At 36.6% G+C, this 18,952-nt stretch overlaps 1 protein-coding gene across 2 annotated transcripts in view; it reads left to right on the top strand.

Annotated features, from left to right (window-relative positions):
* The window catches only part of FYB1 (FYN binding protein 1), a 118,499-nt gene that overhangs the window by 75,789 nt on the left and 23,758 nt on the right, over positions 1 to 18,952 (top strand). For both annotated transcript variants that reach the window (XM_036845486.1, XM_036845487.1), the window contains exons 4-9: positions 7,806 to 7,852; positions 9,783 to 9,802; positions 10,242 to 10,276; positions 11,260 to 11,380; positions 13,873 to 14,032; positions 14,534 to 14,678. In XM_036845486.1, coding sequence (XP_036701381.1) covers positions 7,806 to 7,852; positions 9,783 to 9,802; positions 10,242 to 10,276; positions 11,260 to 11,380; positions 13,873 to 14,032; positions 14,534 to 14,678 — 528 coding nt within the window. The remainder of the gene's footprint in view (positions 1 to 7,805; positions 7,853 to 9,782; positions 9,803 to 10,241; positions 10,277 to 11,259; positions 11,381 to 13,872; positions 14,033 to 14,533; positions 14,679 to 18,952) is intronic.

Raw genomic sequence — 18,952 nt, 5'->3', positions numbered from 1 at the left:
TTTTTTCCCTCCAGACTGCTTTTGCTATTCGGTGTCTTTTGTGTCTCCATACAAATTTTAAGATTTTTTGTTCTAGTTCCGTAAAAAATGCCATTGGTAATTTGATAGGGATTGAATTGAATCTGTAGATTGCTTTGGGTAGTATAGTCAATTTCACAATATTGATTCTTCCAATCTGAGAACATGGTATATCTCTCCGTCTGTTGGTACCATCTTTAATTTCTTTCATCAGTGTCTTATAGTTTTCTACATACAGGTCTTTTCTCTCCCTCAGTAGGTTTATTCCTAGGTATCTTATTCTTTTTGTTGCAATGGTAAATGGGAGTGTTTCCTTAATTTCTCTTTCATATTTTTCATCATTAGTGTATAGGAATGCAAGAGATCTCTGTGCATTAATTTTGTTTCTTGCTACTTTACCAAATTCATTGATAAGCTCTAGTAGTTTTCTGGTGGCATTTTTAGCATTCTCTATTTATAGTATCATGTCATCTGCAAACAGTGACAGCTTTACTTTTTCTTTTCCAATTTGTATTCCTTTTATTTATTTTACTTCTCTGATTGCCGTGGCTAGGACTTCCAAAACGATGTTGAATAATAGTGGTGAGAGTGGATATCTTTGTCTTGTTCCTGATCTTAGAGGAAATGCTTTCAGTTTTTCACCATTGAGAATGATGTTTGCTGTGGGTTTGCCATATATGACCTTTATTATGTTGACGTAGGTTCCCTCTATGCCCACTTTCTGGAGAGTTTTTATCATAAATGGGTGTTGAATTTTGTCAAAAGCTTTTTCTGCATCTATTGAGATGATCATATGGTTTTTATTCTTCAATTTGCTAATATGGTGTATCACATTGATTGATTTGCATATATTGAAGAACCTTGCATCCCTGGGATAAATCCCACTTGATCATGGTGTATGATCCTTTTATGTGTTGTTAGATTCTGTTTGCTAGTATTTTGTTGAGGATTTTTGCATCTGTATTCATCAGTGATATTAGTCTGTAATTTTCTATTTTTGTAGTATCTTTGTCTGGTTTTGGTATCATGGTGATGGTGGCCTCATAGAATGAGTTTGGGTGTGTTCCTTCCTCTGCAGTTTTTTGGAAGAGTTTGAGAAGGATGGGTGTTAGCTCTTCTCTAAATGTTTGATAGAATTCACCTGTGAAGCCATGTGGTCCTGGGCTTTTACTTGTTGGAAGATTTTTAATCACAGTTTCAATTTCATTACTTGTGATTGGTCTGTTCATATTTTCTGTTTCTTCCTGGTTCAGTCTTGGAAGGTTATACCTTTCTAAGAATTTGTCCATTTCTTCCAGGTTGTCCATTTTATTAGCATACAGTTGCTTGTAGTAGTCTCTTAGGATGCTTTGTATTATTGCAGTGTCTGTTGTAACTTCTCCTTTTTCATTTCTAATTTTATTGATCTGAGTCCTCTCCTTTTTCTTGATGAGTCTGGCTAATGGTTTATCAATTTTGTTTATCTTCTCAAAGAACCAGCTTTTAGCTTTTTTGATGTTTGCTATTATTTTCTTTGTTTCTATTTCATTTATTTCGGCTCTGATCTTTATGATTTCTTTCCTTCTGCTAACTTTGGGGTTTGTTTGTTCTTCTTTCTCTAGTTCCTTTAGGTGTAAGGTTAGATTGTTTATTTGAGATTTTTCTTGTTTCTTGAGGTAGGCTTGTATAGCTCTAAACTTCCCTCTTCGAACTGCTTTTGCTGCATCCCATAGGTTTTGGATAGTCGTGTTTTCATTGTCATTTGTCTCTAGGTATTTTTTGATTTCCTCTTTGATTTCTTCAGTGATCTCTTGGTTATTTAGTAACGTATTGTTTAGCCTCCATATGTTTGTGTTTTTTACATTTTTTCCCCTGTAATTCATTTCTAATCTCATAGCGTTGTGGTCAGAAAAGATGCTTGATATGATTTCAGTTTTCTTAAACTTACTGAGGCTTGATTTGTGACCCAAGATGTGATCTATCCTGGAGAATGTTCCATGCGCACTTGAGAAGAAAGTGTAATCTGCTGTTTTTGGCTGGAATATCCTATAAATATCAATTAAATCTATCTGGTCTATTGTGTCATTTAAAGCTTCTGTTTCCTTATTTATTTTCATTTGGATGATCTGTCCATTGGTGTAAGTGAGGTGTTAAAGTCCCCCACTATTACTGTGTTACTCTAGATTTCCTCTTTTACAGCTGTTAGCAGTTCCTTATGTATTGAGGTGCTCCTATGTTAGGTGCATATATATTTATAATTGTTATATCTTCTTCTTGTGTTGATCCCTTGATCATTATGCAGTGTCCTTCCTTGTCTCTTGTAACATTCTTTATTTTAAAGTCTATTTTATCTGATAGGAGTATAGCTACTCCAGCTTCCTTTTGATTTCCATTTGCATGGAATATCTTTTTCCATCCTCTCACTTTCAGTCTGTATGTGTCCCTAGGTCTGAAGTGGGTCTCTTGTAGACAGCATATATATGGGTCTTGTTCTTGTATCCATTCAGTGAGCCTGTGTCTTTTGGTTCGAGCATTTAATCCATTCACATTTGAGGTAACTATTGATATGTATGTTCCTATGACCATTTTCTTAATTGTTTTGGGTTTGTTTTTGTAAATCCTTTTCTTCTCTTCTGTTTCCCAGTTAGAGAAGTTCCTTTTGCATTTATTGTAGAGCTGGTTTGGTGGTGCTGAATTCTCTTAGCTTTTGCTTGTCTGTAACGCTTTTGATTTCTCCATCGAATCTGAATGAGATCCTTGCCAGGTAGAGTAATCTTGGTTGTAGGTTCTTCCCTTTCATCACTTTAAGTATATCATGCCACTCCCTTCTGGCTTGTAGAGTTTCTGCTGAGAAATCAGCTGTTAACCTTATGGGAGTTCCCTTGTATGTTATTTGTCATTTTTCCCTTGTTGCTTTCAATAATTTTTCTTTGTCTTTAATTTTTGCCAATTTGATTACTATGTGTCTTGGCGTGTTTCTCCTTGGGTTCATTCTGTATGGGACTGACTGCGCTTCCTGGACTTGGGTAGCTATTTCCTTTCCCATGTTAGGGAAGTTTTCAACTATAATCTCTTCAAATATTTTCTCTGGTCCTTTCTCTCTCTCTTCTCCTTCTGGGACCCCTATAATGCGAATGTTGTTGCATTGAATGTTGTCCCGGAGGTCTCTTAGGCTGTCTTCATTTCTTTTCATTCTTTTTTCTTTATTCTGTTCTGCAGAAGTAAATTCCACCATTCTGTTTTCCAGGTCACTTATCCGTTCTTCTGCCTCAGTTATTCTGCTACTGATTCCTTCTAGTGTAGTTTGCATTTCAGTTATTGTATTGTTCATCTGTGTTTGTTTGTTCTTTAATTCTTCTAGGTCTTTGTTAAACATTTCTTTCATCTTCTTGATCTTTGCCTCCATTCTTTTTCCGAGGTCCTGGATCATCTTCACTATCATTATTCTGAATTCTTTTTCTGGAAGGTTGCCTATCTCCACTTCATTTAGTTGTTTTTCTGGGGTTTTATGTTGTTTCTTCATCTGGTACATAGCCCTCTGCCTTTTCATCTTGTCTATCTTTCTGTGAATGTGGTTTTTGTTCCACAGGCTGCAGGATTGTAGTTCTTCTTGCTTCTGCTGTCTGCCCTCTGGTGGATGAGGCTCTCTAAGAGGCTTGTGTAAGTTTCCTGATGGGAGGGACTGGTGGTGGGTAGAGCTGACTGTTGCTCTGGTGGGCAGAGCTCAGTAAAACTTTAATCCACTTGATTGTTGATGTGTGGGGCTGGGTTCCCTCCCTGTTGGTTGCTTTGCCTGAGGCAACCCAACACTGGAGTTTACCTGGGCTCTTTGGTGGGGCTAATGACAGACTCTGTGAGGGCTCACGCCAAGGAGTACTTCCCAGAACTTTTGCTGCTAGTGTCCTTGTCCCCACAGTGAGCCACATCCACCCCCGCCTCTGCAGGAGACTCTCCAACACTAGCAGGTAGGTCTGGTTCAGTCTCCCCTGGGGTCACTGCTCCTTCCCCTGGGTCCCGATGCACACACTACTTTGTGTGTGCCCTCCAAGAGTGGAGTCTCCGTTTCCCCCAGTCCTGTCGAAGTCCTGCAATCATATCCCACTATGCTTCAAAGTCTGATTCTCTAGGAATTCCTCCTCCTGTTGCCAGACCCCCAGGTTGGGAAGCCTGACGAGGGGCTCAGAACCTTCACTCCAGTGGGTGGACTTCTGTGGTATAAGTGTTCTCCAGTCTGTGAGTCACCCACCAGCAGTTATGGGATTTGATTTGATTGTGATTGCGCCCCTCCTACCATCTCATTGTGGCTTCTCCTTTTTCTTTGGATGTGGGGTGCCTTTTTTGGTGAGTTCCAGTGTCTTCCTGTTGATGATTGTCCAGCAGCTAGTTGTGATTCTGGTGTTCTCGCAAGAGGGAGTGAGAGCACGTCCTTCTACTCTGCCATCTTGGTTCCTAGTCCTCTTCTTATACTTTTTAAGAAACATTTATTTTAAAAAATTTTAAGCGTATAAAAGGCAAGGAGAATAGCATAGTATGCACCCATGCACCCTTCCCCAACTTCAACAATTATTAACTCACTACCAATCTTGTTTCATCTATACCCCACCCACTTCTCTCTTCTCATATTACTTTGAAACTAATACCAAGCATCATGTAATAACAACCATAAATATTTCAGTAGGTTTCCCTAAAAATAGACTCTATGTATTAATATAAAACTTTAGGTCTTCAAATTTCCAGTTTTCTCTTAAATTGTATGTGGGTTTTCTTGTTTGTTTGAATAAGAATCCAAGCAAAGTCTATGGCTTATATGTTTTGTAATTCTCTTTCAATCTCTAGGTTCACCCTGTATTACTTTCTTTTTACTTATTGCAATTTGTTTGTTGAGCAAATCAAGTTGTTCGTGGGCGTTATAGTTGCCCACAGTCTAGATTGCGCTGATCGCTTCCTCACAGTATAGCTTATGTGTTCCCCATTCCTCTACAAATTGGTAGTTAGATACAGATTGGGGCTTGATCAAATTTAGTTCTATTTTCTAAATATACTTCTTTCTTTATTTAGGTAAGACTCCTTCCTGGATGATGGTATATTTTTTTATTAGGAGCTCATAATTTTGGCTGACTCTGTTTTGTGAGGCCAACAGCCATTGACGTTAACACTTAGAGTCCTTACTTTTCAACTAAAATATTAAGTCTAACTGACAAATTTTTAAGTGATGTGATGCAGAATATTCAACTGAATATCTAATGTAGTAAATCTCTTAAATACTACAAATACTTAAAATATTGAACATATATATATTGTCCCAATGATTAGAAACAGATTTTTGTACCATGGGCTTGAATTACTTCATCATTTCCGTATTTAATTCTGAATCATCCAAGATCTAAAAAAGGCTTACTAAGAAAAACAAGTGTCATGTCATGATCAATTTCACCAGGCCTTTACACTTACCTAGGTAGTAAGCTATGCATATGTGTTAAATTTTAAATGTTTGATTTTTTAAAAAAGTGAGTTTATTAGATAACAGTTTATGACCACATATGTTTATCATCTCAGGTGGAAACTGAGACATGTATATCCATGGCAATTCTTCCTGGGCTACAAGAGTACCCACTAAGCCCTTTTTTATGGTCTCAGTGATAGCAAGGCACTTCCTGCTCACATTCTCCAAATGGTGTCAATTTCATGTTAGAAAGATCACTTTGGCAGCAGCATGTAGAAGGGACTTTAAGGGTAGAAAAGATGAAGAGCAATTCTCATCACTAGAAGACTGTCCAGAAGGCTACTGCATGGGTCCACACTAGCAATGATAGAATCCTGTTCTTGTGTCTAGCAGGATAGAGGAGAGAGACAGAAGGGGAGGTGCATTATAGGAGACACTAAATACGCAGAACTTGCAGAACTTACAGAACTTGATTAATTCGATGTGGGACTGTAGAAGAGTGAGAAATAAAGGATGACTTAAGGCTTAGGTGGTTAAGGGAATTGTGGTGCGATTGACCAAGGTAAGAAACTTAGTAGGAAAAACAGGTTTAGGCTGGGATGAAAGAGGGAAACCTCAGCTTCTGGGATGTTAATATAGAACCATCAGCGGGACATACAAATAAAGATAGATAGGAAGATGAATGGATGGATGGATAGATAGATAGATAGATCGGTAGATAGATGAGTCTGAAACTCAGAAGTGAGGTCTGGACTAGAGAGTTCAACATGAAGTCACCAACATTAAGATAATATGTGAAGCTGTGGAGTTATATGAGAATATGAGACCATCTAGGGGCAAATGTAGAGTGAAAATAAAAATGAGGAAGCCAAGACCGGAACACAAAAGAACACCATCACTTAAAAGGGGAAGTCAGAGCAAATTAACCCACAAAGGAAATTGTGGGGTAGTGACCAGAGAGACAAGAAGTGAGCAGGAGAGATTTCTCATGGAAACAAAGGAGACTCCAGGAAGGCAAAATAGCCAATACTGTGATAAGAGCCACAAAGCAATCAAGTAAGGTGCAAGCTGAGAAGTGTTTAATGGATTTGGTAATCAAATCTTTTAAGAATAGTTTCAGTGAAGGATTAGCAAGGGAAGCCAGATTGTAGTCAATGAAGAAATGAGTAGGAGGAGAGCAAGTAAGGTCGGTGAGTATGGACAGCTTTTTCTACTTTGGGAAAAGGAGGATGGACTTGTGGTAATGTGGAGCATTTAGAAAGGTGAAGAGAAGTGTTAGTCCTTCATGAATGAGAGTAACTTGGGCTGAGGGAGAAAACAGTAGTGAGATATTTAGGGATGGGGAGTGAAAGAAGAAGAACAATAATAGTAATATAAATAATATGATGACACAGAAGAAAGCGAATAAAAGGAGTAAAATATCTAATCATTCAGATAGGATTCAGAACACAGATGGAAAGAAGAACTTCGGTAGGGACAGGTAAGGATGTGCGTAACTGTAGATAAGCTTGGGAGTTAAAGGAATGTATTTTAAGAGAGTTCACCCCCAATAAGTGCTATTTTATTGGTGAAATAAGAAACAAGATCATCTGATGAAAAGAGAAAGGAGAGGAATAGGAGATCTGAGGGAAGTAATGAACGTTTTGAATAGCCATTGGGCAGAATGATGCAAGAGAGGGTTGACTAGAAAAAAAGTGTAATGAGATTATAGAATAGTGTTGGGGGTATAGCTGAGACTGAATATCAATTATTGGTAATATCCTAAATCAGTAAAATGGCAATTTTCCCCAGCTATGCAAATCAACCCAAGAATAGAAATAGAAAATATAGATGGTTCCATAAATCATTGGGGATTCATGCAGCCCAGGTATTGATAGCTGTTATGAGCAGTTGGAGTGAAGTGATTTGGAATGAAACACCTTGGAGTCCAAGCCACAAGTGATGGAAGCAAAACCAGATGGAGAACATCTGGAAAAGAGTGATGAGTCAGGATTGGAACTAATGATCTTTGGAATCTGTACCATACAGCCAATCATATACCTTCAGAACCCAGAATTGACTTATTGACATACTGTCATTTTAACAGAAAAATATTTCTGCCCTGAAACTAAACTACTGATTAATTGTAGATGCTCACTTTGAATGGGCAGTGCTGTGCTCAAGCTCCCCAATTCTCCATTTTTTGCAGCAGTAGTGGCATCAATACAAGGCTAAAGCCTATTCTACTGACTTCTGAAGTTTTAAATCAGAGCAGATATGAAAGAGAAGAGTTATTTTTAAATGATCCTTTTATTCTTTTTTCTTTTTCATTGTAAAGGGAGCATCTACTTGTTCCATTTTCACTTTTCTTCTCTCTTGTTTTCAGAAGCCCTGTAAATGAAGAAAATCAAGATAGTGTCATACACTTTGATGGTAAGAGACGAAAGATGCTTTACTTATTTGTTCCCTCAGATATGGAAGTTTGAGTTAATCATTCTCATAGGATCATTAATGGGTCATTATCATCATTGGTCCATGCAAGACCCCTCTCTTGTTTTACTTATTTATTTATTTCCTTTTATCTCCATGACCCACTCCCTTTCCTTCCTCCCCCTTACCAGAGACAAATATTCTAATGTACTTAGTGTGTGTCTTTTGTACATATTCTTTGCATGCTCTTGTATGTGTATATGTACATATTTCAATTTACATAAACTGTATATTATAGCTCACTCTGGCCTTTTTTTTATACTCAACTGTGTTGAGTGTTTTGGGGGGCTCCTCCATGTTGTATATGTATATTTAATTTCTTTCTGTTAACTACTGCACAGCACTCCATGGTATGCATCCTATGCATTCACATTTCACCTTCAACTTGCTGGTACCACAAATAATAGTTCAATGCACCTTCTTGTCCATATCCCCATGTGGACCTCTGAGAGCCTTCCTTTATGTATATCCAGCAGTAGAGTGGCTGCTTGTAAGCAATGGCATATTCATTTCAACTGAGTAGGATTAGAGTGCTCTCCAGAAGAGCTGCATCTCTGTGTACTCCCGTCACAGGGCATGAAGATTCCAAGATGCCTACCTTTCGCCAGTGCATGGTACTATGCAGCTTTCCAGTTGTTTCCAGTCTTACATGCATAAAATGATGTCTTGTTTCATTTTCATATCTCTGCTTGCTGCTGAGTTCGAATACTTGATTTGTTTATTAGCCTTTGTGGTTTTCTCTTCTGTAGGTTTCCAGTTCCTATTCCTTGACCATTTTTTTCCTGGGGTTGGTATCCTTTTCTGGCTGACTTGCAGGAGTTCCTTTGTATTCCAGATATTTATCCTATGTCAGTTGTAGACATTGCAAATATCTTCTCTCATTCTGTCCATTGTCTATTAACTTAGTCCATGCTGTCCTTCACTGAACGTAAATATATTTTGATATAATCAAATTCATTAATATTTACTTTGTAATTTATACTTCTTAAGTTTTATTTAAGAAGTCCTATCCCTAGGAAATACAAATATTATCTTCTGTTTTCTTCTATGAACTTTATCCGTTACAGTTAGGTCTTTGATCTCTTTGCAGTCCACTTTTGAGGCGTTAGTAGAAATCTAACTTTGTTGTCTCATGGACAAAGCCAGTTTTCCCATTACCATACTCTGAAATCCACCCTTTTCTCATTAATTTATAATGCCACATTTACTATATTAACTCTATTGGTGTGTTTGTGTCTTTGCATATATAGGTGTGTATGTGTGTGCATGTGTGTTTCTATTTGTGTGTGTGTAAATTTGTGTATCTGTCTCTGAGCTCTCTGCTCTGTTCCACTGGTCTATTCATTTGTATATCAGTTCCACACTGTTTTTATTATTATTGTTTTAGATGATGTCCTAGTACCTGGTAATTTATTGATATTACCAAACCCTTGAGCAGTAAAATATCTTTTAAAAAAATCTCATTAACTTGATTTGTTCGACACATGAAAGCAAATCCTTGGGAACAAGTAAGTTGAAAAGTGTGAACTAGTTGTGATTTTCTGGTAAAATCTTTGTTCCATACTGCAAGCCCACAAAACCAAATGTTCATGCTTTTCATGAAGAGAATAAAGAGTGTCTTCATTAATTTTTGGCTTTTGCATTATTTTATGAAAGTCAGTGAAATGATTTTATAATTAAATTACAAGATTCAAAAAAGCCATAGTAAGAATCTAAACTACATATTCTATTTTGTACTTCTATACCTTTGGTAAATTATAAGTTCTGTTACATGATGAACTGTTTTGAATATTATATTACATCTAATAATCCTGTATTAAAGCACTTCTTAATTACAGTATATTAAATTGTATTCTTTTTTTAAACACTTTAGGAATGGGAAATCTGGATGAGGTCAGTTTTTTTTCCTTCTCATATTATATTGCTGTAATTAGAATATGTAACAATTATTGTGATTCATTTTCTATTGATATAAACCAACAAATGAAAATCCTTATGAGTAATGGTGATTGTTTTCCATTTATAATCTTATTTCATCTAAAATGCTTGAGACATTAAACACCCATTATTACACTGACTCATAGTAATTTTGTAATGTTAAACATAGACTGAAGTCTGGCTACACATCTGAATTACATAGCAAGATATAAAATGAAATCTTTCTGTGCTTCCTTTTCCAGTCTATCTCTAAAAAGGAAACAAAAATATTTTAAATAAGCCAAATTGACACACAAATGTATGCTTGTTTTACTGATTATTTGAGCAATGTAATATGTGTATGTTCCCTTATTAAATAATTACAATTAATCATTATTAATGTTTTTCTTGACAGGAACAAGAGAGTGAAGGAGAAACGTATGAAGACATGTACGAGTTACATTTTTTTACCATGATATTTTCCTTCTAAGATGAATATAATGATTTGTATGAGGGAGAGTTGGAGGGATATTCAACACTGGGAGGGAAAAGCTGTATTGTTCAAATGACTGGCACATAATGATAACCTTTATTTCAATACAAAGGACTAAAGATTCTTTTCTTGTCTAAGGATGTTACAGAGGACTCTATTAAAATGCCACCCCCGGAGAGGTCAGAGGCCTGCAGCCCACTAGATAGCCCACAGGCAGGGAATCACAGGGGCCGGGAATCTGATTTCTTGCTCTCGGTGTGTCCTTGGGCACATGAATTCGTGTATACGTTACAATGTCCTCACCTAGACAGCACTTCACCTCACAACCTTGCTATGAGAGACGATTTAACACAGCACCAGATGCCAAAGTTTTAGCCTGCTAAACAGAAAGGTGTTAGAAAGGGTTCCAAAATGGGTTTCTGGGTAGCCCGAGACTAAGAAATTTCTTGGAAAATGAGTAGAGGTAGAATGAATATGTTATTTTATCTTTTGTTGATTCAAATATGTTAATTTTCCCTACCCAGTTCTTATTCAACTAATTCTGACTAAAGTTTCTGAATTAAGGTTTGTACATGTGTGTACAAGTGCATGTGTGTACGTGAACTTGTACAAGTGAGTGCATGAGAGAGAGAGAGAGAGGAGAGATTAATTCTATTCATGCCGACAGGCGGCAAGAACCTTTATAAACAGTGCTTTCCACTTGCCTGCCCGAGCTGTAAGGGCAGCAGAACCTTAGGAAGGCATCTTCATTTGAATGCCTCCTGCTGGCTCTAAGCACAGTCTCATACACCCAGGAATTTTGACAAGCCTTGGCTTTATACCTTCACCTATACTTCTTCACATACGATCTTCTGCTCTGGGTAGAAACCTCTCTGGATAGGGAGCCCTGACACATCAATGCCCGTGGATGCTAAAACAAACTTACAATTTTAATCCACAGAGAAACATCCAAAGAAAGAGAGAAGAAAAGGGAAAAGGAGGAAAAGAAGAGATTAGAGCTGGAGAAAAAGGAACAGAAAGAGAGAGAAAAGAAAGAACAAGAAATAAAGAAGAAATTTAAAGTAAGAGCTTTCTTGCCAAAGGGTGAAGAAGAGTAACCTATTTTTATAACTTCCACACAAAAGGGGCACAATCCTTGAAACCTTACATGGTCGGAGAATTACTTAATCATTGTTTTCTAAAGAGTAACTACCTTCACAATCGTAATGTTTTTGTCCAATAATCTCCTTTACCCCTGCACTAAAAAACGAATGCAATAAAATCCAAATAAAATATGATGGGAGCTCAGGAAATTTTATGTCGATGGAGTGAAAGAGTACTTGATACTCAGACCCATCTTGACTCTCCTTGTTATGCATTTCCTTTTATCCTACTCATAATATAAGCTCAGGACCACACACATACACATCCCTGTGGCATGTATTATAGTGGTACGAGGGACAGAAGTGTCTCTGGATTAACCAGACCTGTCGCAATAAAGCTCCGTGAGCTACCCTGACTGCTGCTGTCTAGACCTGACTTACATTTTTGCCTTTATTTTAAGCCGATGTACATGCTGACTTTTGATACCTGCTGTTTCTCCTCCCTCTTCATCCACCTGGATTTCTGACCTCTGTCTTCTCTGATCTCTGATTTCTAATTGTGTGATTTCTATTACTACCACCACTACCACTATACTTGCGGCCTATACTCTTTTGGCCAGTACGTCTTTGATGACATGGCCCATCTGGGGTGGGTCTAGTATGTCAGCTATAGCATGATTATCTAGTTACAAAACTATTCTTCACTATAAAAAGGATTCATATCAAGTTTCCTTTAAATATTTAATTCCTCCTGAACATTTACAATATGGTTTGAATTATAAAAATGTGATTTATATATAATTTCCCAGTATATTGATTATAGTAAAACAAAGATTCAACAGCAGGGCAAAGGGAAAATGTAAAGCTTAGAGTCAGTTGGACAGATGTGGATTCAAAGTCCAACTGCACATGCAAATTATGTGATCATGGGCATATTACTAAACTTCTCTGAACCTCAGATTCTTATTTTTAAAGTGAGTCAATGATACCTCTCCTGAAAGTTTTTTATGGAATTAAATAAAATAATGCACGGAAGGCACTGTATCTATTATAGGATCTCATTCAATTTTGCTTACTACATATAAGCAAAATTAAGATTACAGTATGAATACTAAAACATTTTACTCATACAGAATGTATGGCTACCAATGTTTACAGTTTTCAAGTGGAAAACATGAAAAATTAATTTCTTAAATGAAAATCTTTATAACATACTTTTTATGAAGAGATTGTTTGTAGTTTTGAAGGAATTGTGTGAAGCTTTCCCTTGTGGGGTTTTTTTGAGAAATCAGTTTTGCATTGTTTCACTCATTCACTTGAATAATATTTGTTAGTAAGAAAAAAATAGGATATGGAAGACATACCACCAAATGTGAACTCAAAAGTTTGTCAAGACTGGGACTTCACACGCTATATTCCTTCCACAAAATGTTAATAGATGTTCCAATTAAATAAATAAATGTGAGAACTGTTACATAGCTTCACATTTCATTATTTCCAAGACAAAATGTTTCACATTTTAAAATTCTGACATTAAGATGCATTTTAACATCGTTGGCATATCAAAATTTAAATTAAGCTATTTTCTTTCTTTCTTGGTGGTGCATAATTAATGATATGTCTCACAATTCATCGCATCACAAGTTCAATAAAATAAAGTAGAGCTTCTTCAAAACTCACAATGCATATTTGCATATCAAAAGGTCCAAGAAATTCTGTTGAAAAGACACCAATTTAGGATTAGGAAATGTTTAGGATTCATGACCTCTAAACTAGATTATTCCCCTGCTGTCAAGAAAACACTGTACTATTCAGGATATTAATTTAAAAACCTCTCATAATATTTGTTTGTTATTTTTATTATTCACAAAGCTATTTCTAAACTGTTGTCTGTTTATAGCAGGTAATGTCTACTCCAAGTTTATAGATAGACAAGTACCACAAAGTTAAAAAAAAAAAAGAAAGAAAGAAAGAAAATGCTTTTCCCACAAGTACAACACACCACCAACAACCCTTGCTGTTTTAGGCCTGCAGAGAACCATCAGAATAATTGCACAAAGCACAGAGGGGAATAACCTCTGTCTACCAAGCAAACCACCAGCATACCCCATAAAAACACATAGCACCCAGCATGTCGTACATAAGTGGTATTCGGTTATCAGTGGCTTTCTCTGCAAATCTTCCACAGAGTTCCCGAGGTCAACAGATCACTGCCACTCTCTCCTGGCCCCCGAGCATGTGCTTACCTGTTCTTTGCTGGTTCTGTCTGACCTCTGCAATTTTCCCCTAACCCCTCCTCTAAGAACATTCACCAGGAATGACATTCACCCTCAACTTCTAGTTCAAACTTGTAAATGTTGGAAATAGGCAGGTTGGCAAGTGGTGGACCTACTGTCTTTCAAAACCACATTCCTTAAAGATGTTCTGAATAGTAAAGAAGCCAGTCGTGATTTTTTTTTCCCTCTTTGCAGCTAACAGGCCCTATTCAAGTCATCCACCAAGCAAAAGCTTGCTGTGATGTCAAAGGAGGAAAGAATGAACTGAGCTTCAAGCAAGGAGAGCAAATTGAAATAATCCGAATCACAGACAACCCTGAAGGAAAATGGCTGGGCAGAACAGCCAGGGGGTCATGTGAGTGCACATTTTCCTACAACTTCGAAGTGTTTTCTATTTGAGCCAATATTAATGTGAAAATTCTTCCAAAGCTACTCATAAGCATTAAGTTGGGAGCACGTTACAGGGTGGACAAAGATAGGAAGATTTTAAATGACAGGTAGAGCTCCATCTTCACCTCATCTGTGTAATCTTTTTAGTGGGGAAAATGTAAATATTTATAGTATCCCAGGGAGGAACAAAGAGCATTAGGTTCTTCATCGATGTTAAAAGGCAAAAATGATTCATATGAATCACTTTGGAATCTTGAAAATAGACTCTAGGCTTACCCCAAACCACAACAGCGTAAGACTTTGACAAAGTACAGTGAAACATGTGTCAACAAGTCTATAAATCAGAATTGCAAGCAAAGAAATAAAGGGAAAATTTAAAGAGTAAGTGTGCAATTAATATTTTATTCACAACTTTATGATATTTAAGCTACAGTTACCCGAACATAAATTGTTCCCCTTTTGGTAGACGGCTATATTAAAACAACGGCTGTAGAGATTGACTATGATTCCTTGAAACGGAAAAAAAACTCGCTCGGTGCTCTTTCATCAAGACCTTTTGAAGATGACCAGGAAGTATATGATGATGTCGCAGAGCAGGAAGATGTTAACAGGTATGTGTAAATACAAATTGTAAAGCAAATCACATCATCTCTTTGTCAGAGATTGTGGATTTTAATGTGCTAGAATTTTACTTTCCCTATTTCCTACTGCTCTCTATCACTAAACTAAATTACCATTTACAATCACTTCAATATGGATGAAAAGTCATTGGAAACTCCATAGTCTTTTATTTTACTCTTTGGTTGTATGTATCAAATACTACTTGAAATATAATGGGCCATTTGCCAGATATTGCCAAACGTGTTGTCAATCCAAAATGCTGTTTTACAGTATTTATTCTGATTTGATCTTAAGGATATGCCTAAAGTAAGTATGACTTTGTAAAATTGAAGGATGAGATGTAGAAGTTAGCTCTGAAAAATATAAAGTGTTTTTCTCTGAAATCTGAGTCTAAATATATTCGTCGTTCTTATTTAAAAACATAACAGACAAAAATGCTTTTTAAAGCCAACTCTACTTTGCTCTTTAAGAGTAAAAATGTAAAATCCCCTATGATCCCTGGCAATCAACTAAGGGTCCAACTTTCCATTCATTCCACTAGAATGGCATGACCTTCCCCACAAGAATTATGGGAACATCTTTCTGGGGTAGAGGAGCCCAGAGGAGAGTCTGGCCATCTTCTCCCACGTACCTTTCCTTCCCTTCTCTCTTTTCTCCGTCTCCAGCTCCCTTTATCCTTGCCTCCTCTTCTGTCTCTTTTTCCTAGCTCTGATCTTCCTGGTCCTTTCTTCTCCTTCCTTTTCCATTCCCCTTTTCTTTCCATTCCTTTTTGCCTCCAATAGCTCCCTTTCCTGGTAAAGCCATGATCCCTTCAAGTTGAAGGAAAAGGAGAAGGAAAATCTCCAGCACAGTGAAGAATCCTCTTTTTTTTATGCCCATTTGTGGAATTGGGAAACCCCCCACGTGATCCCAAAACACATGATCTGAGCTAGATCTTCACTTGGGAAAAAATGTGTCTGCATTCTTCATAACTCAAATTTTAAAGGAAAAATGTTTTCATTATCAACCACTTTAAAAATGTAAAATGATCAAAACAGTAATATACTTATGAAATATATGAAGAATTAAATTTCCCTCTTGTGGACTTTGAGCTCATGGCATCAATTAAACTTATGTTGCTCTCTGGCAGTTTTGTCTTTCTAAAATGAATAATAGGGAATTCCCTGGCAGACTTGTGGTTAGGATTCTGGGCTTTCACTGCCTGGGGCCTGGGTTCAATCCCTGGTTGGGGAACTAAGATCCTACAAGCCACGTGGCATAGCCAAAAAAAAAAAAGAATGATGGCCTTCCATGCCTTCTTACCATGGTATGATCATAAATTATGCAATATATATCAAAACATGCGATGTATGCACTAGAGTTTACAGATTGTAAATTGGCCTTAGTAATAAGAAACACCTTGACCTAATTTGAAAGTCAGTAAATGCTAATTTGGGGGTCAAAGTTCCAAATGGCCATATTCTGAGGGTTACAGAATTTTCTGGACATGAGTATTCCATACCATGTATATTAGCAACATATATACTTTATGTTTGCCTTTTATCTTTTTTAAAAAAAACACACACATTTCTCTTATTTTGGAATTAAAGAACCCCAGTTATATTAATATATACATATTTACACTGATGAACATACTCAAGAAAAAAATGATAAATCTACAAAAAGGGATGATAGCCTTAAAATGAAGCATTATTTTCCATAACAGGTGACTATTTCCCAAAACTAATGCTATTACCTTTTCCTTTTATCTAGTCTATACATACCACAGCTCTAAAAGACATCTCTAGTTAGTAAACACGTAGCAGAAAAAGAATCTTCCATTTAATAAACTGGGGTTGGAGGAGGTGTATGGTTTTAATGCTTAATATTTTAAACAAGTATAGCCCCACAATATTTACTAGCATCTATTCCTCCCTTATGCATGTTTAATAAGAAAATGGAATAAGAGACATCACTTCTACACAAGTTTTTTTTCTTGAAACTACAGCTGCTGCTGGCAGAGATCTCATAACAGAATATGCTTTGTCCTTAGTAGAACAAGGAGAGACGCTGAGTATAGCTGGCAGCTTGTCCTGGCAAGAATAAGAGAAGGCACCATCCTCTCCTCTCCCTCCCCCAGATGCCTCCTGGTTCCTTGCACTCTTTACCAGCTCTTTCCCAATTCCTCCAGGGTAAGGAGAGCTGACTGTGTACTTCAGATTCTGCGAGCAGACAGGAGGCTTAAAAGCACAGGTCCCGACAGCGGTTCTTCTCCCTTTCTTCTCAACTAAGCAATGTTTTGTACTAAATGTGAAACGTTGAACAAAAGGAAATTACAAGTGCAAATACCACTCCTCCATCACATAAAAAAACTTTCTTCTATGTATGTTTCCAACCTTTTCCCTGCCATTTATCCTTTCCTCTTTCTCTTTCCTCCTCTTTTCTCACACTCTCCTCTCCTTACCTCTCATTCATCTGATCAATGGTTTGTATTCCAAAAAGACCATTATAGGAAATTGAAGAACGGCTCTAGAAATGAAATAATGGATGGTGGCTTTGCTCCTGATTATAACTCTGTTCTTTAGGAATTGGGTAGGAGACTCTCCAAGGGAATATATTGTATTTGCCAGAAGTGGCAGCCAACCCAAATTGCAATTTTTCACATAATTCTATCTGCTTGCTTCATGCTCACAGGGAAGTGTTGAGGGCAATAAATGTGAAAATAGTTTGTAAGCAAGTAGAGAATATACTAAAAATTCATCAAAAATCAATTCTTATTTATATATTAGGACATTTATAACATGTTTTTTTCCAAAGTTCCATTATCAAACGTACTTTTTATTTCTAGATTAGCAGTAGATCTGCGTCAGACCAATTTCTTTTATTCTGACTTAAAGGTTGAGGAATCAGATATGAGTGTATAATTACACTATGCGATTGTAATATCAGACTGATATCTGTTACTGGCAGGTTATCCAAAAGGCAAAAACGGCGACACGGGGAGCGCAGCAAGGTGTAGCCAAAAGGATATTGTAAGGGAAGGCAGGATGCTGAAGTTCTCCTCTCATCTCTTCATTTACTTAAAAGTGGGCTTGGTCATATCACGTCATTTCTCAGAGCCTGAATTTCTTTCTGCAAAATGAATTAGATGACTTCTGAGATTTTTTTTTTTAGTTCTCACACTCTACACTTCCTTTGTTCTCACAGAACCCATATTTTAGTGGGAGAAATGGACAAGAAAACAGACAATTATAAAAGAGGGGAAATATAGAATGTTATCAAAATAAATTAAAAATCAGAATTCTGGATTTAGACAATCAGGAGCCACACTCTACAAAGGCCCCATGAAGAGGATTTCAATTTTTTTTAAGTTCTCCCTTTTAAAAAAATGTAATGCTATTGGACTAAGAGTTAAATGCTGTGACTGTAAGATAGCAAAAGAAAATTGAATTTAATGCAGTAATGGTTCTGGAATAATACTCTCTTTTTATAAATAAGTCCATCTATGGAATGATGTAATACTGTATAATCTGAAAACTGCCTCATGGGAAAGTGCTAGAAGCAGACAGTATCATTGTTTAGAATACTTTATGGTACTGAATCTCACTTGATTCTTATTAGGTTTGTTTTGCTTTGATTTTTGCTTTGTTACTACTCATCTATTACAATAAGGAACAGTTTTTCTTCCTTTTCACATATAACATCTGATAACTTTTTTTCTAACTAAAATATAGTTGATTTACAATACTATATTAGTTTCAGGTATACAACATAGTGATTCAATGTTTTTATAGGTTATACTCCATTTAAAGTTATTATAAAATATTGGCTATATTCTCTATGCTGTACAATATATCCTTGTAGTTTATTTATTTTATACATAGTAGTTTGTACCTCTTAAACCCCTATCCCCAACTTGCCCCTCCAGCCTATCCCCTCGTTACTGATAACCAGTACTTTGTTCTCCATATCTGCAAGTCTCTTTCTGTCTTGTAATATTCATTCATTTGTTTTATTTTTTTTAGATTCCACATATAAGTGATAACGTACAGTATGTGTCTTTAACTATCTTTATTTCACTAAGTACAATACCCTCTAGGTCCACCAGTGTTGTTGCAAATGACAAAATCTCATTCTTTTTATGACTGAGTGACATTCCATTGTGTATATATACTACGTCTTCTTTATCCATTCATCTGTCGACGGACACTTAGGTTGCTTCTATTGATATATCTTGGCTATTGTAAATAACATCCTGATAAACTTTTGATTGGAATGTTATTTT

This window comes from Balaenoptera musculus, chromosome 3 (assembly GCF_009873245.2).
Source record: "Balaenoptera musculus isolate JJ_BM4_2016_0621 chromosome 3, mBalMus1.pri.v3, whole genome shotgun sequence".
Taxonomy (NCBI): Eukaryota; Metazoa; Chordata; class Mammalia; order Artiodactyla; family Balaenopteridae; genus Balaenoptera; species Balaenoptera musculus.
This window is presented reverse-complemented; position numbering and strand designations above follow the sequence as displayed.